Raw genomic sequence first — 11,818 nt, 5'->3', positions numbered from 1 at the left:
TGGGCTAGGTCCCAGGAGCCAGCCAGGGGTGGGGGGAAGGAGCGGGGGCAGAGGGGGCACATGCAGCAGAGCTCACCTGGGTAGTATGGTTTTCCCCCACCTCACCCACCATCAAGTTCACAGCTACCCCTGTGGATGGTGCTTTGCTTGGGGCTGAGCCCTGCATGTTCCCACCAGAGGCAGCCCGCACTATGCTCCATCCCACGCCCACCTTAGCCAGCACACTCAGCTTCCCAGTGGGGCTGCTCCCAGTGTGGCTGTAGCCACCCAGGTACTGCTTGGCTCCTCCCACCTCCAGTAGGTCCTTCTCCTTTTCCTGCCCCTGCTGTGCCACTCCGGGCAGCACATCGCGTGGAGAAGGGTAGCGGCTGTGGGGATGCATGTCAGACACCACCACACACCCAGCCAGGTGAGAGGAAAGCTACAGCCTATGGGGCTCTAGCTCCAACTCCCAACCACTTTTCACCCACTCAGCCACCTACAGGCAGTTGCTCATTGCACTACGTGGGTCAAGTGGGTGGAAGGCAGCCTGGAGCTGGAGTGCCGTGCGCTGATGCAGGAGCCGCCTTACCGCAGCTCCCCACCAACCTGGCTGGGCATGTGGTGCCCAGCACATGTCCCCACTGATTCCTTTCTTCCACAGGCTACCTGCTGCAGTGGTGCAGCAGGGGCAAGAGGAAGAGGAGGAGCAGCCCCGCAGGGAAGCAGTGCATGCTGGCTGGATCCGTTGGTGGTTGCAGGTGGGAGTGCGGCATGAGCTGCCCCAGGTGGAAGCAGGTGGGGTTTGGCATGGTGTGGAGTGCCACAGGGGAGCTGCAGGCCAGATCCAATCAGTTGCTGGACCGGATTCAGCCTGCGGACCGTATTTTGCTCGTCCCTGCTATAGTCAGTGTGACCAAACATGAAACAAGTTTGATACTACCATACTGTTAACTGCAAGTACTACCACTATCCTAATAATTGAGTGTATAGGTTACTACAAGATTTACTCACTGGTATTCTGTGCAGTTTGGTTAAAATCAGTGAGACTCCACCATGTTACAACACTGGAGAACTGCCCCCTGTTAGAAATGTATAAAGCTCAATATTTACAACAGATTTTTCATTGGCTAAATAAAGAAATAGTCTCAGATGCATTGAATACCAGTTCTTCATCTTCATTCCAGGTTTGAAGATTGAATGAGCTATTTAGGTATTGTAACAGCCAGTTTTAGCATAGAGTAAATGAGTAGTATTACAGTATTCTCTCAAATTATAGCTGTGCAGTAGAATATGGTTATCTTATTGAAAACCTACAATGGATAAAAAGATAAAAATAATATGCTATTCAAGATGTTGAAAATGTGATCAAATTAATAGATAATGCCAGCTAAATAGAATTTTGTCACAAAAATCCCAGAAAGGGTTTCACAGCATTTTGACTGGTAACTGTTGTTGATCGTTAAGGAATTTTTCCCTTGTTCGGTATATAAGTGGAACTGTTAGGGATTTTTTCGCAATATATACTTATATCTAACCTCACAGAGGAAATGAAGCTTAAGAACCCAAAATTAAGGTTTCTTGTAAGTGCCTAAGCTTTCTGATAGCATGAGACGCCTTATTTCATAGACCCATCTAAAACGAAATGTGTGTAGGATAAGTTCACAAAGCAGACTAGTTTTGAATGAGGTGAGGTGAGTACCCTCCAAGTGGATACTAGATAGCTATTTTTGTTTATATGAGAAAATTATCTTGTTTATGCATGTGTCCAAAATTGTGTCCTTCATTCTCTGTCAGGCCACAAATAGAGATAATGTAATTTGTATCATGGATCACTAATCATTTTCCCTGCAGCTATGGAGTTTTGTTGAATCAAGCGCACCATTATTTCAATGATGATTTTTTGTTTTAGACTTCTGAAACTGTATTTTTAGATTCATTAGTGTTGATTATCTAGTGTTCATATGCATGTCTTTCTCTGAGTCATGGTTTTCTAGACACATGACTGTTGCACACATGACTGTTGCATCTAAGCAATACTCAGGTTACAAAAAGGAAAAAAGAAAGAAACCCAGACTCAAGTGTTTCTGGATGTTGGGCTCAGAAATATTTTCTATTTTTTCCTTCTTAGGTTGTTCTCCTATGGTTAATCTTCTGTGTCATCTCACTCTTTTTGATGTCTCCCCATTCCAAGTCATGGTGACGGGAAAATACAATTTGAATAGTTGGCCTTTTAAAGGTGCCTTAGATGTGGCAGCTTTTGGCTTTTGTATAATCCGTTTTAGAAGATTACTTCATGTCTAATTTCACTGAACTGCAAATGCTTTTTCTTCAGTCTTGATGTCCTAAATTTTGGGATCTGCTTTGTTTTAAAGTGCAGCTTTCTTGGCTTAAAAATAGATTTGAATATGTTGACGCAGCTGGGTCTTGGCCTAATGATAGTCTTAAGATTGTAACGAGCTTCACGTCAGTAGTTTTGGAAAAGAGCTATTTCAGGATGCAGAGTATAGGACTTTTCATTCCATCCAGGAAGAGCACACACCAACTGCTGAAACTTCCTTAGCCCTACGAAGGGTTTTTGAACCCGAAAGCTTGCTTAATAAATATTTTCCAACTATTTGGGTTGGTCTAATAAAAGATATCAAATTCACCCAAGGAGCCTTGTCTGAGTATAGGATGATGTGCTCACAATTATTTTTTCCAGTTTGAGAAGCCAGGATGTCAAGTTTTGCACAAGCTCTAGAATGGTCGTTGTTTCCATTTTCAGCCTTGGACATGGTGAATTGCTGTAAGCCATTCGACAAATGACAGATTCAGGAACTGCTCTGATTTAGATTCTCCACTGAGGTAAAGAGCTGAGGAGTCTCCTAGCAAGTGGAAGACAAAGACATCTTTCAGCAGACTTAGTGACATTTGCCTCTGACTCTAAATTGTTGATCCTTACAGAAGTTATTCCGTTTATTCCGTAATCAAAGTGCCATGCCAAAAACTGAACTGAGCAAGAAACCTGTTTGTAAAACTCAGTCTATGATCATTTTTCTTTCTCAGCACTCTGGATTTTTAAAAGTTTGTGGCCTTATCTACCCAGACTTTTCATCAGTAGTTCACTTACATAGATGCAAGATATAAAGATTATACTCATGCATTACAGGCCTAGAAGCAAACAAATTAAGTTAAAATTCAGGTATAACATGATTTGATTCTGTCCTCACTAGCTAGCCAAGCTCTTATCATTTTATTTTCTTCTCCTGTGCTAATTTTTTCATGGTTTTGATTAATCTCTATTGAATTAAAAGAATAAAACTTTCCAAAGAGAAACAAGTTTTTTATTCAGTAAAAAGTCTAGGACCCAGGGCAGATTTTAACTTTTTTCCCTGCATTTTAAATCTATCTTTTTCCCAAAAACGTGTCTATGAGAATCTTGTGGAGAACTCGGTGTCCCATGAGCTATGAAATGGAGTATGTTTAAACAAGACTGAGCAGCCATTGTACCAGTGGAGCATTGATTGGACCCAGGCACCTGGGCCTTGGGTTTCCTCAGTCTGAGCCTAAAGATCAAATTAGTGAAAAATCAGTTTGAGGAGAAGAAAAAAAGATGGCATAGGAGATTAGTTGGACACCTGCCCTGAAAACTGTCCTTATCTTCCCTCCACAGCCCTACCTCTTCTTTAAGGGACTGTTTTCATTTGCACGACTGAGTTAAACAGAAGTCATTATTATACATAGTATTTAACTAGGGCTGTTTCTCTACTGCTTTCCCAGAATTGAGGAACAGTGTTTTTACCTGAAATCTTGTCTAACATCTCTCTCAAGTATATAGTTGGTCCAATAAACTGTATTACTAAACAAATCTTGCTTATCAAAGGAATCTTTGCTTAATTTTCTGAGACTGAGCAGAAATGGAAGGGGGAGGAATTAAATTATGCACTTCAAGAAAAGAGGGACTCTCTACTTTGACTCTCTTGCCCTCACCAATTCCCTATCAAGAATATTTATTAGGAAGAAAAACTCTTAACAGGCTGAAAACAGGTGACGAATCTATTTGCCCACATGCATAACAGATCAGGGACTTGCAAGGCAAGCCATACAAGGAAGAGCTGAGGGACCTGGGCCTCTTTAGCCTAGCCTAAAGAAGAGAAGGTTGAGAGGGGACTTGATAGTGACTTACCGCTATATCAGAGTGCATCAGGAGCTTGGTGAACAACTGTTCACTAGGGCACCCCTGGGGAAGACCAGGACTAATGGATACAAACTCCTGGATGGCTGCTTCAGGCTTAATACCAGGAAAAACTCCTTCACAGTCAGGGTGCCCAGACTGTGGAATAAACTCCCTCCAGAGGTGGTGCAGGCACCTGTTCTGGAGGTTTTCAGGAGGGGACTAGACAGTCACCTAACCTGAGTTGTCTTCCTGCCTAGAGAGGGGGGGCTGGACCTGATGATCTGCAAGGTCCCTTCCAGCCCTTATGAATACAGAAACTTCCAGTACATCATGAAGTTGCTTCCTGGATAATTGTCATTAAACCCTTTTTAGTAAATAAAATAATAATGTATGAAATTTGCTGTTTTGTTACAAGAGAAATAGAATATGTAACATTTCCATGGAGAGAAAAACCGGGCTTTTAAGTTTTTTGTGATATAATGATTTTCACTTCAAACCTAGACATAGAACTGTTTAAATATCCATGGAACTAATGTTTTAAAAGTATTTATGTGATGATTTTTTTCTGGTTTAGCATTGCATTACTGCAAATAAAATGTAACCAGGACAAACAAATGACCTTTCAAATTTCCTCTTGTATCAACACCTCATGATGTTTCCTTTTCAGAAGCTCTAGAATGAACACACTTTCGAGATCTGCTACTCCATTTTTCACCACAGTATACGTTAAAAAAAATTCAAGTCTTTCCAAAGCTAGCTGTTCATATATAGAAATCATATTTCTTTAATGGGTTTCTTAATACATTATATTGGCTGGACCATGCAAGATTTAGAATAATCAATACTGAGCATCCACGTGCATGCCTTTCACATATTTCCCAGGCCATCACAGCTACAATCTCTGCAACACTACCACAAGTACAAAAGCATTCTTGATCCTACTCTCTTACCTCTGGAAGCCAGAGCAGCAGGGTCTGCACAGAGAAAGCTTCATTGCCTTCCTTCAGGGACTCAGCCCTGAGGTAGGTAACAAAACCACTGCAACCTATTGCAAGAGGTATGATGATGCACATAGTTACATTACAAATTAAAAACATATCCGGGGATTTAAAAGAACACAGCTATAATGGTTTAATGTCACTGGAAGACGGTGAATCACGATGGGCTTATCTCCTCTGAATTAGTAGCTCGAGTTATTTGTACTCGTATGAATTCTGTACTCATATTAATGCTCATATTAATTCTTCTTCACAAGTTAGCAGGTCAGCACTTCATGAGTGAAAATCCGTTTCTGAAGAGCTTTTGAATTAGCAGCTTAGAGTAACCAAGACCCCCTTCGTTACTACATGACCCGATTCACAGCCTCTGATTAAAAAATTCCTAGACCTTAAACGCTGGAGGATGAGTGGGAGAGGAACAGGGGGAAAAAGTCATACCTTGTTGACTCCCTTTCAGCATTTACTATCTGCCACTGTGTGATATAGGATACTGGGCAAATCAGAGCTATGGTATGACCCAGTGAATGGCAGTTCTTATGTTCAGTATAGCTGGAGTTTTAGGTACAACTTACCTTGAGCAGAATGTGTGTGTGTGGGGGGGGGGGTACAGTAGACTACTTAAGGTCAGTAGTTGAGTTGCATCTTGAGCTAATACTGCAGAGAAGGCAAGCCAAATGACAAATTCAGTTAATAGTCACTAGCATTAGTGTAGTACACTGTAACTCCCATCCTGAATGGGGATGAGCAATGTAAACAACAAAGAGTGTTTAAATGACTAGGTGGGGATACAAGGATTTGGGAAAGATTTCTGAACTATTTTCTTCTGTTCAAACCGTAAACATTTTTGGGATCACTCACTGACCACTATTAATAATGTCTTTTCCCCCCAAAATTAAAATCCTTAGGGAAAAACAAACACTATATGCTACTATGAACAAATTGAGGTAAAAAGCAAACATTTGTGAATCTTAAATAAACTTAGACATAATATTATAATTTTTTAATAATCTTTTTATATAGCAGCAAGATGAGAAATCACAAAGAGACTGATCCCAATTTTCAGAGTTACTCTCTTGCTAAATACAATGCTTTTGATTCATTGTGTGAAAATCAGGTTTTGGGTTATCCACAAATTAGCAGGAATTTCTGTTTTCAGAAATAAAGAAATTAAGTGAATTGACAGATATGCCTTTCTTCACTGCCCTTCCTCTTGCCCTTCCTTTTAGCTACTTGCTCTTTGGTATATAAATTGCTTCAAACAATGTAATAACATGGTAACTTGAGATACAAATATTACACAGGATAACGGGAGGTTTTTACCCTCTGAAAGTACACAGAGGCAAGGTGCATGGTATTAATAGTTTGTTCAGGTTTCTTCCTTGTGCTTTGGGGAAAACAGGTTTTGCTCTTCATCTGTTTTTGTTGCTCTTTGAAAAACATGGACTTTGACTTTGATTGTTTTGGATCAGCCATCTTTGATACCAAGCCAGTCAGAATCAAATTGAAAAAAATTAAAAATATTTTAATAAAATGACTGATATGTTAATAATAGATGCTCACTTTGCTGATTGTATGTATTTAATTCAGTCTCTTAAACCATAGAATATAGTGTGTGCATACATAGTTGGTACTAAATTCATATTCTGTGCATATGTAGCATATTAAGATGGAGAAAAGAATAAAATCCAAGGTAGGTTCACATATTTTCTGTCATCCTCTGTAGATCAAGATGCCAATGCTTATGCATGAAATATATTTTGTCATCAGAAAATTACTGCTTGCAGTCAAATTGGAACATATTTCATGGAAATATTGCATGTAAATAAACAAAATCTCTGCTAATTCTTGTATCATAACATTGTGAATTTTCTCCTGATTTCATGTTTTCACATAAATATACTTCATGATTATTTTTATTATTTTTTAGATTTCCACATAGAAGAGGCAGTAGACTGGCCTGGAATAAACATTAAACTAGGCCAGGTTTCTGGGTTGGCCCTGGACCCTGAATACAACCTAGTTATCTTCCATAGGGGTGATCATGTATGGGATGAAAAGTAAGTGGATAATTATATTATGCTGTGTGCTGAATGTATTTTCTTTTAGATAGGGTATTGACTCTGATTATGAGGGTGGCCAAACATTGGACAAGGCTACCTAGAAAAGTTGTGGAATCTCCACCCCTGGAAATTTTGAAAAGCGGGTTACATGGATATTTGGCAGGGATGGTTTAGTCAGGGATGATCCTACCTTGAGTAGAGGGGTGGACTAGGTGACTTCAGCAGCCTTACTTTCCTATGCTCATAAATAATTTAGCCACTTTTTGTTTTTAAAGGCTGAAGCAAATCTACCTAGGCTTAGATTTCCTTGCAGAGGAGGAGGTAGCTGGTTAATAGCAGATATGAGACTCTGGAATTACTAGATTTTTACAATAAAAGAAAGTTAGTGCATAACATGGTACTTTCTCTAAAAAAGTTTTGATCTTCTAATTTAATAAAATGTCAATATCTTTCAATATTGTCCCATAAAACTTCAAACTCCTACAATTACCACTTTTGCACTATTTAGTGTTTGAGAGGCAGAGAGAATTAAGTTCCAAAATAAGAACTTTTTATAGAGAGATATTTCCATCTGATATGTTGTAACAAGTACTTTTCCTTCAAGTGATTGTCCGCATACACATTCTCACTAGTAGGCGAGTCTCATCCTGAATTTTGACTGGAGACATTTTTGCCATAGCAGTACCTTAAGTGTGATCTCATTCTCTAGCCCTACCCCTATACCAAGGAGAAAGTAGGTAGTGTACCGTTGGCCTCTGTAGTTGAGAGGAAACTCAGAAGCAGGAAATACATACTATCCTTTATCCACCTGGCCGTGGGGGCATGAGAAGGGGTGGGACTAGAGCATACTCTCCAGGTACTGCTAAGGCTAAAAAGAGTCTTCAGCTGAAACTCAGGGTGAGAGAGAAACTCCTTAGTAAGAGTGTGCATGTGGAAAATACATCTCGGCATGTATTCAGTTACTGGCTTGTTAATACATTGACTGGGGTTTTCAAAAGCACCGAAGTGGTTTTGACATTCAATTGGATTAGCATTGATTAATTACTTATGTTCTTTTTGAAAATTCTACCCATCTTCCTTAGCACCAAACTCCATCTTTTGCTGAGCATGCATGAATTAAATTGGTTTTTCCCTCATTGTCTGCCTTAGAGCAGAACTTTGTCTATAGAGGGTTATGTTAAAACTGATATTGGTGCATAAACCAAATTCTTACAAGTATTAGGGGGAGTAATTAGTCAGTAATTAGTCAGGTAACTTTAAAAGACTAATTTGGGAAGACATTGTTGCATTCTTACTTCTAAGAAGATATTGTCAAACAGTGTAGAAGGACCATGTGCTGGTGTACTGTCTTGATTTTGTTTTTTTATTTTTATTTTACTTCTGAAAGCTATTGGCATAAACTCTAAAGCATTCAGGGAGCAGAAAGGAAATGCAGTACATCTATAAAGTAAGGTTTATTGAACATATCTTACAAAGGATCTGTTTTCCATGCACATAAACATGATAGTTAAGAGTATCTGTTTCATCTGTTGGGAATTTTAGTTCATCACAACAGTCTCTAAAATGTTGTATTTTATAGATTATTTTACAGGCATCAATGCTTGTAACAGCTGTTCCCTGTCCTCTGCACAAAAAGAGCAATCTTTTTGTATATTTTTTATGAAGAACAGTGTGTTTTAACCAGATAACCTGATGGATAAAAAGGAAATTGTAAATTTCTTGTATTATTTCAAAGTGATCTTTCTATCTTAACCGTGTTTATCTATAGACCATTTTATTTGAAAAAGTGGTACTTGCTATAGGTTGTGTTGTTCAGGCTTCCACTGAGAGCTTTTATTGATCTGAGTCTTTTTATTTCTCCTCCCACACATGGATAAAATCCTACTTTTTGTGTCACTGAAGAAAGAATTGAATCAAAGATATTTCAGAATAGACCGACAGAGTTGGCATTGGTGTGACTCACTTCTTCATTTCACTTCTAAAACTTGTGGTTTGAAAATCTGCCAATTATGATACATCCACCCAGAGTCCAAAGACACAACAGCAGCTAAGGTTAAGAGCATCTGGTATAACTACAGATCAATTGTCAAATGCCTTCCTAACATTTGAAGACATGCTTTTGTTGATAAATAATTGCCAATGTAGGTAGCACACACTTGATTATATTGGCTCTTCCCCATTTAAGTGGGAACATAAAAGGAAACAGGCAGAAAAAAGAGATGTTATTACTAAACATGGTGGAGAAAAGTATAGTTTAAAAAAAAACCCAAAGTAAGTGATAGCATAAGCTTTTCAGTACATCTTTTTAGTTAAGAAAAGAAGGTATCTTTTTTCATGCTGCACATTCTGCTGTGAAAACCATTCAGTCTCAGAACTACGGTATAGGTTTAAATGAGTGGTAGCGATATTCATTACTCATGGTAGAGGTGATATCTTTTATTAGAGAAACTAGATTTTTGCAAAAACATTTTTTCTTTAATTGCAAGCTTTCGGGCACAAACCCTTCATCAGGCATAGGAGAAAAGATTGTAAAAGTTCTCTTGGGTAGAAATCAAAGTTTATATTTCATAGGAGAGTTAAAGGTGTGGTAAAATCTTCTGTTTAGAACAGTTCATTTTATGCAGGTTAGGCTCAGAGAAAAGTTAGAATAGTCTGTTTACCTCAAAGTTGTTTGGTGGCAAGCAGGATGTAGTCATATTTCCTTCTGGCTATGGTGTTTCATATTTCACAGAAGAGTAAAAAAGATGGAATGCTCTTCTGGGCAGGAATTTCTTATGTGTGGGCAGGGTGCTCCAATTGTGTCTACCCAGAGGAGTGTCCTGCCCATGTGGTGCCTGCCCAGTTTCCATGAAGACCACGGGATCTTGGGACAGTGACAGGGTGGAGCCAAGGCCAGGGTAGAGCCCCAGTTCTGCAGGATCTGTGCCCAGTGCATTGTGGCTCTGCCCTGGCCTCGAGCTGTCACCACCCCAAGATCCTGGGGTTTCCCTGGCCCCTCCTACCCACCCTGCTCCCAAACACTGCTCCTTGCCAGCCCTCAGCCCCATCCCAGCCATCTGGCTGATCGCCCTGCCTGCAAAGATCCTGCCTCTGGCAGTGGATGTGGGGCAGATGGGCCGGAGTGCCCGGGCAGCAGGGTGGGTCTGGTGGTAATGGTAGCTAGGAGCCACCGTTGCTGCCTGGGCTTCTGGAAAATGGAGTCCGGCAGCCGTGCTGCCCCAGCCCTGCTGTGCCTGGGCAAGCACTGCCCGTGCACCTGGGCTGGGTAGGAACCCTTCATGGGCCGGGTCCAGGCCGTGGACAGTATTTTGCCCATCCCTGAAGTAGATAGATAGTGGAGAGTGCCTTTTACAGACTTTCATCATAAGATCACTGTGTTAGGAGGTAGTGGAGATATAAATATCTTTAATTTTTTTAACCAGGCCAGCAATGGAAATTGTTTGGATTTCATTCCTGTATCACTGTTCTTGGTTGCAGCAAAGTAAAATTGATATTAGCCTTACCTAAGATAATATGTATAGATGGAAGCTAATATGATTAGATAAAAATATGCAAAGTCACTCATTGAATTTACCATCCTCCAAAAAACCATAAATTTTGATGAATTCTGGGACTTGGTCATTTTGTGGGTGGGGGGAGGGTTCCAGATGAGTGCTTTACTGTAAAAAGAACCAGTACACAAAATGTCTTCATGTTTTATTAATATATGCCATAAAAAGTAGGATTCTCATATAACTAAATGCAACTTAGTGAAAGGTCTGTGCTGCTTATAATGCAAGCCCAGGCTGCTTTAGAACATTAAACATAGGCAGCTTAATGTAGTTCTACAGTGCAAACACTGTAACTTAGTTTCGGATTATGAATTGCTCCCGTGTTCCTTCTGTGAATAAGATAACTTTTAGTATTTTTTTCCGTCAAAGAATCAAATTCCTTTTAGTGCTCCTCTGTACAGTTATTATAAAGAGCTTTTTTTCTGTTGTATAAAGTACTTGCTATTCAAAGTGAAACTATTAGAAGTATTCATCGAAGCTCATAACAGAGTAGATGAATGTCCTAGGATCTGCCACTTTGCCCATCGTTGTTCAGAAGACCAAGGAAGGAATTATTTATATGTTTCAAAAAATAAAACCTAGATGATGGTGATATGTCACACGATGCATATTTTAATGTCAGGGGAATATAATCTTAAAGGTTTTCTATTTGTGGTTTGTCTTAAACTTAATAAACAAATTAAATAAGTAATCAATGGAAATGGAACAAACTTCAGTAGTCTATCACTTACCCAAATCAAAAATTCTAAGTCTATAAAATATTTAATATTTTGAAGGAGTTGTGCTGCTACTATTGTATTGTATAAAGTATTTACAGCTTTATTCACAGCCATGTCTTCTGCTGTAAAGCATGTCCCTATTTACCAACATTCCTTGATCATAATTGGATTGATCTCAAAGAGACTAAAGCGGCTTTAAAAAAAAAAGGAAGAAAATGGGAGAATTCAAGTGTATCATGTATTCAGACATTTTAGTTGAAAATGAAATTACATTTTCTTCACTTAATTAGATTTAAGTTTTGTTTGAAAGACTTATGCTTACATGCATTTCTTGAGTGTCTGGTTTCCTTTG

General features: G+C 39.3%; 1 protein-coding gene across 4 annotated transcripts in view; it reads left to right on the top strand.

Annotated features, from left to right (window-relative positions):
- The window catches only part of PAM (peptidylglycine alpha-amidating monooxygenase), a 166,660-nt gene that overhangs the window by 125,911 nt on the left and 28,931 nt on the right, over positions 1 to 11,818 (top strand). For all 4 annotated transcript variants that reach the window (XM_006022903.2, XM_006022900.2, XM_006022899.2 and 1 more), the window contains one exon: positions 7,064 to 7,193. In XM_006022903.2, the coding sequence (XP_006022965.1) occupies positions 7,064 to 7,193 (130 nt within the window). The remainder of the gene's footprint in view (positions 1 to 7,063; positions 7,194 to 11,818) is intronic.

The sequence above is a fragment of the Alligator sinensis genome, unplaced genomic scaffold (genome assembly GCF_000455745.1).
Source record: "Alligator sinensis unplaced genomic scaffold, ASM45574v1 scaffold575_1, whole genome shotgun sequence".
Taxonomy (NCBI): Eukaryota; Metazoa; Chordata; order Crocodylia; family Alligatoridae; genus Alligator; species Alligator sinensis.
Note: the sequence above shows the minus strand (reverse complement) of the source record. Positions and strands in the feature narration are given on the sequence as shown.